General features: G+C 51.7%; 1 protein-coding gene across 1 annotated transcript in view; it reads right to left on the reverse strand.

Annotated features, from left to right (window-relative positions):
* Positions 1 to 5,691, reverse strand: part of LOC138362908 (calcium-responsive transactivator-like) — a 37,510-nt gene extending 31,819 nt beyond the window's left edge. Inside the window, exon 1 of the mRNA XM_069321485.1 lies at positions 5,556 to 5,691. Coding sequence (XP_069177586.1) covers positions 5,556 to 5,691 — 136 coding nt within the window. The remainder of the gene's footprint in view (positions 1 to 5,555) is intronic.
* Positions 5,692 to 6,000: the final 309 nt, after the last annotated feature.

The following is a 6,000-nucleotide window of genomic DNA, read 5'->3' on the forward strand; positions in this document are numbered from 1 at the left end:
ATAGACACAAATAGTAGGCATCCGTCAATCCCGTGGGGTTATGGAGTTGTGCCCTGGGTGTCTAGTTGTTGTAGTGTAGTTGGATGCAGCGCCTGCTGTGGCCGTGAAGGCCAACCCGCGAATGACAGTCTCGACTGCAGCGAGCGCAGATAAACGCCGAAGCGGGTGCGCCTGACAGTGGTCTAGACCTCTGAAATCTATTATCCTCCGCCTGCCTCTTCAGTTCATCCTCGAATTGCTGGAGTCCCTTCTGCACTTTACATCTCCAGGCAGATCTGTCCGCAGCTGCTGCCTCCCAAGTGTTGATGTCGATGTTCATCTGCTTGAGGTCGCGTTTGGAGGCATCTTTGAAACGCAGCTGAGGTCTTTCGGTGGGTCTCCTTCCTGATGCCAGTTCTCCATACAAGAGGACCTTCGGTATGCAGCCATCGATCATGCGTGTGACATGTCCCAGCCATCGCATGCGTCTCTGTTTCAGGAGAGTGAACATTGCAGGAACTCCTGTTCTCTCGAGTACAGTGTTGTTGGTGATGTGGTCTTTCCACGCAATGTCAAGGATGCGTCTCAGGTTCCGCATGTGAAAGGTATTAAGCCGTCTCTCCTGGCGAGAGCGCAGGGTCCAGGATTCCGAGCCGTAGAGAAGTGTACTCACCACACATGCCATGTAGACTTGTGCCTTGGTGTGTACTGTCAGTTTGGCATTTTCCCAAACGCGATTTGTGAGCCTGGCCAGTATTGTTGCGGCCTTCCCGATACGCCTGTTGAGCTCAGTGTCCAGGGAAAGGGTGTCTGACATTGTGGAGCCCAGGTACACAAACTCGTGAACTGCCTCCAGCACATAGTCTGCTATATTTATACAGGGTAGATCATTGACATCTTGCCCCATTACCTGTGTCTTCTTCAGGCTGATTGTCAGGCCGAATGCGGAACAGGCTGTGGCATAGCGGTTGAGTAGCTGCTGCAGGCCTTCTGCTGTGTGTGTGGTGATCGCTGCGTCGTCGGCGAAGAGGAACTTCCTGAGGATTCGCATCTGTACTTTTGTTTTTGCTCCGAGTCTGGATGGATTATAGAGCTTTCCATCAAATCTTGCACGGAGATAAATGCCTTCTGTGGTTGTTCCAAAGGCATGCTTAACTAGGATCGCGAAGATGATGCCGAACAGTGTTGGAGCAAGAACACACCCCTGTTTAACACCACTGTTAATGTTGCATGGTTCAGAAGTTGAGCCGTCGTACACGACTGTCCCCTTCATGTCCTTGTGGAACGATTGTATCATGCTGAGTAGGATGGGTGGACAGCCAATTTTGGCCAAGATCTTTAAGAGTCCGTCCCTACACACGAGGTCGAAGGCCTTTGTATGGTCAATGAAGGCAATGTACAAGGATTTTCTCTGCTCCCTGCACTTTTCTTGAAGCTGTCTCAGGGAGAACACCATGTCAGTGGTCGACCTCTCTGCTCAGAAACCACACTGTGACTCGGGGTACACTCTTTCGGCAAGAATCTGAAGCCTGATCAAAACGACCCTAGCAAAGAGTTTGCCAACAACGCTGAGGAGGGATATGCTGCGATAGTTGTTTACATCGCTTCTGTCACCTTTATTTTTGTAGAGTGATGATGTTTGCATCTCTCATGTCTTGTGGCACCGAGCCCTCCCTCCAGCACTGGCACAGAAGTTCATGAAGCTCAGATTTAAGTGTTCCACGAGCGCACTTGAGAACTTCAGGCGGAATCTCGTTGTCTCCTGGGGCCTTCCCTGAGGAAAGTGAATCCACTGGTTTCTCAACTTCTTCCACAGTTGGTTCAAGATAAAGTTCTTCCATGATGGGCAGGCATTCAATTGCATCCAAAGCCTCTACCCTGACCAAGTTCTCTCTGGAGTAGAGTTCGGAGTAATGTTCCACCCAGCGATTCATCTGTTGATCACAGTCTTTAATGATCTCTCCAGTGGCTGACTTCAGAGGAGCCGTCCGCTTTTGTGTAGGGCCTGTTGCTTGTTTGATCCCTTCGTACATGCCTCATATGTTCTTTCTAAGGGCAGGTTCTTGTAGGATGAGAGAGCTCGTCTCTTTTCCTCTACGAGCGGTAACAGTTCCTCTGCACTGGCCTCCAACCAATCTGCTGCTTTGTTCTGCCTCTTACCGAAGGTGGACATGGCAGTGTGGAAAATAGTGCCCCTGAGATGTAACCACCTCTCACTTGCGCTGTTGCTGGGTGGTACAGGAGGGGCATTTACCAGCGCCGCAGTGAATTCCTGCACCTTGTGAAGGTCACGGGTCTTGTTTACGTTAATGCGTGGTCTTCCCTCCTTCTTTGCTCTGTGGATTTTCCGGGGCTGGAACTTTACTCTGCAAACGACGAGAGAGTGGTCGGTGTCACAATCTGCGCTCTGAAAGCTGCGGGTCAGTCTGATGCTTCTCAGTTTGCTACGCCCCGTAAGCACCAGGTCGAGTTGGTGCCAATGCTTAGACCTGGGGTGTCTCCAGGAAACCTTATGCTGGGGCTTGGTGTCGAAGAAGGAACTGGTGATGCAGAGATCATGATGGCAGCAGAACTCCAGGAGGCGCTGCCCACTCTCATTCATGTTCCCAAATCCAAACTGGCCCAGGCAGGAAGGCCAAGAGCTGTGATCAGAACCAACTCTTGCATTAAAATCTCCCAGGAGGAAGACTGGCTCTTGTTGAGGTATTTCTCTGAGAGCTAGGCCGAGGTCATCATAAAACTTGTCCTTCGGTTCGGTAGAAAAGGTCAGTGTTGGTGTTACGGCCCTCTCGGGACGCAACGGGGTTCTCACTCTGATGTTGTTAGAGGAAGATATATGTATCCATTCCCAAGCCAGTAGTGGCTATCAAGGGATGAGATCCGTGACGCAAGTAACTTAAAAGGGAGTAGGGAAAGAAAGTTAAGAACTTAATATTATACTTGTCACCATCACCAATTAAATATATAAAATCAAAAAGTGCACAGGGGGAGGGGTATTAACACTATACAAGGGGATTATGCACAATATAGTCTTCTGCAGAAGACTCTGGATCAAGAAGCCAGGTGCTGAGTCTGCGGTGCTTTCTTCGTGGCCTCACGACGTGTCCTCTGAGAATGCCGAGCCTACCCGGGCCACAGGTCAGCCAAAACACAGGTTCACTGGGGGCACCGCCGTGGAGGCCGTCAACCACACGTCCAGCTGGTCTGCTGGCAGGTTCTGAGCCACCAAGGCTGGTACGGCCACTCCACGAACGATATAAGGGGGTACGCCCTAGACAGGAGTCTCGTGTGATATCACAAATCACCCTCCTGTCCTCAATACCCCAGTGGATGATCGTCTCCAACAGTCGGTCCCGGGTAAATCCTTTTACTGCCACTCTACTGACAGGCTAACACACCACAGTGTTCTTCCGGGGGGAGGACTTCACAATAGCTGCAGCAAACTTCAAGGTATGGAGACTGGCTGCCTCGGGTAGACTGACTCCACTTCCATCACAGTGGTCCCAGGTCTGCTCTGTAAGCAGACACGTCATCAATAACCGGGACACTAATACACCTCACTTACGGGCTCGGGCACAAACACCTGATGTATCCAGCCTATAGATGGCGCTGTCGTCGGAGCACCACTTCACCAGAGGTCAGGAGCGGCGGTGTTGAGCGCGGAACCAGACTGGAAACTGGTCCTCGAGGCCAGTACACGCTGTCCTCACCAGGTGTCGTCGTCCGTTTGGCGGGGGTTTCGGGAGCTGACTCACAGATGGCGTGGTTGTCACTGCTCCAGGCTCGGACGCTGGATCCGGGTTCGTAACACCTCCCCACCAAAAAGAATTTGGTTTGAGGTTCTATAAAAAGAAACATAAACCAAATTAATACGGCGACACAACTCCAAATGGACTTACTTATACTATGAACTGGAGTGATGAGGCTGTCTTGTCCACAGAACTTTTCTACTGAGAAACCCTGGCACAAAGGGAGCTTGAAAATGGCAGGCGATGACCTGCCTGACGTAATCTTCCACGTCTCCACTGCGATGTCAAACAGGGGCATCATCTCACATGTCTCAAGTAAGGATCTGTGTGGACACGATCTGGGGCGACTCGACACTTCCATATGTCGTGGCACCGATGATGGCTGGACACAGACGGCATTTCTGGTACCGGTCCGATGGTCCTCAGGGGAGACAGGAACCTGGAATACAGGGGTCTGATAATTCAGAGTGATAGCGACAGCGGGTAAAACAGTACTTACAGCATACTCTACTAGGTCCACACCTAGTCCCAACGGGGCTGTTCGTACGCCGCAGATGGCATTCGCTCTGCCACCGTCAGGTCGACCAACGTTCCGCATAACGCTGTGTTGAGGCTCAGCAGTCACGCGGGGGGTGTCAACCTGTCGGAAACAGTCACTCATATTATCACATGTCGTACCTCCTGTATCAACCATCACCTTCCAGGTCCCTTCTTCAACTGCAACACCTGCAGTACAAATCTCCAATCCCTGGGACCTCTTCACGATGTTCACGGGAGCCACCATCCTTCGGGTCGTCCACTGATCCTCACTGAGAACACATAGAATACATAGGAGAATAAAACAAAATATCGCTAAGAAACATGGGGCCAATTGAGGGATAAGCTTCCCGAGCCAGTCATGTCCATAGCCGGCAACATCCACACGCCTGGCTTGGACCGAAGAGGGCACTAGACCTTTTGAGCACACCGCACCTACCTCTGACGTCTGGGGAATCTCTGGCTGGTTCACTACATGCTGTAACTTGCCATACCGCAAGCACACATCCGCCTTCGCTCCAGACTCGTTGGTATCCGTGGGTGCCTGCACACAAGGCCTCTCTTCTAGCTCAGGTACTTCTGCCATCGTAACCTCATGTTCCTTGTCGAGAGAATCAGGAGACACTGCTAGATCGTTCTCAATCTGTAGGCGAGAGGACAAATTAAACATAGTTACATCCGGGTCTGTCTTTACCTGGACATTACCATTGCCTGTAGACACCTCAGACTTTGATGTTCTGGCAGACTCGTCCGCTATCTTGGGATGATTGGTGCTCCAATCGGTCACCAAGTCGTTGGCTAGTACCACGTCAATCCCAGCCACAGGGAGGGTATTGACTACTGCCAACGCACAGGTGCCACTGAAGTAAGGCGAGTCGAGATGCACCGGCACTAAGGGGGCGATATACTGCGTTCTCGGAAACCCAACTAGGATAACCTCTGGTCTCCCATCCACACTTACTCCCTCGGGTAACGAGCTCTTCACGATCAGGGACTGGGCTGCTCCACTATCTCTGAGCACTACAACTGATCTACCAGTATGATCACTCGATACATACCCGCCTGAAGTGTGAGGGGAAAACAAACGTGGTCCTTCCTGCGTCGTCGTAGACTGGTTTCCTGCTGGTGGTGTAACACAGCTCATCAACATCACCTCCCTTCGGGCGCTGCCACCTCTTCTGCCTCGGCACCTAGCAGCTACATGCCCTTTCTGCCCACAGGTCCAGCACACCATATTCCTCCTCGGGCTCCGGTGTTTCGGACTGCTTGGACTTGTTCTTCGAGGGCTACTTGGGGGCGTCTTCTTAGCGCTTCGTGGGACGGGTCTTTCCTCTTCTTCGTCCGGAGGTTTATCAAACCGGCGTTGGTAATGCCTTGGGACGTACTTAGCAGAAGGCCTGTGCGTCAGGATGTATTCCTCGGCCATGGTGGCTGCTGCACTCAAGGTCTCCACCTGCTGTTCCTCTAGGTACGTCTTCAGGTCTCCAGACAAACAATCCTTGAAGTCCTCCAGCAGAATCAACTGCTCGAGGTCTTCCCTGGTCTCCACCTTCCGAGAGGCACACCATTCCTGGAAAAGTCGCTCCTTGATCGTGGCGAATTCGGTGAACGTGTGCTCTGAGGTCTTCTTCAGGTTTCTGAACTTTTGCCTGTAAGCCTCAGGTACCAATTGGTACGCCATGAGCACAACTTTCTTCACCTTGTCGTAATCGCTGGAGTCGTCAAGGGATAACGT

This window comes from Procambarus clarkii, chromosome 9, assembly GCF_040958095.1.
Source record: "Procambarus clarkii isolate CNS0578487 chromosome 9, FALCON_Pclarkii_2.0, whole genome shotgun sequence".
NCBI classification, from domain to species: Eukaryota; Metazoa; Arthropoda; class Malacostraca; order Decapoda; family Cambaridae; genus Procambarus; species Procambarus clarkii.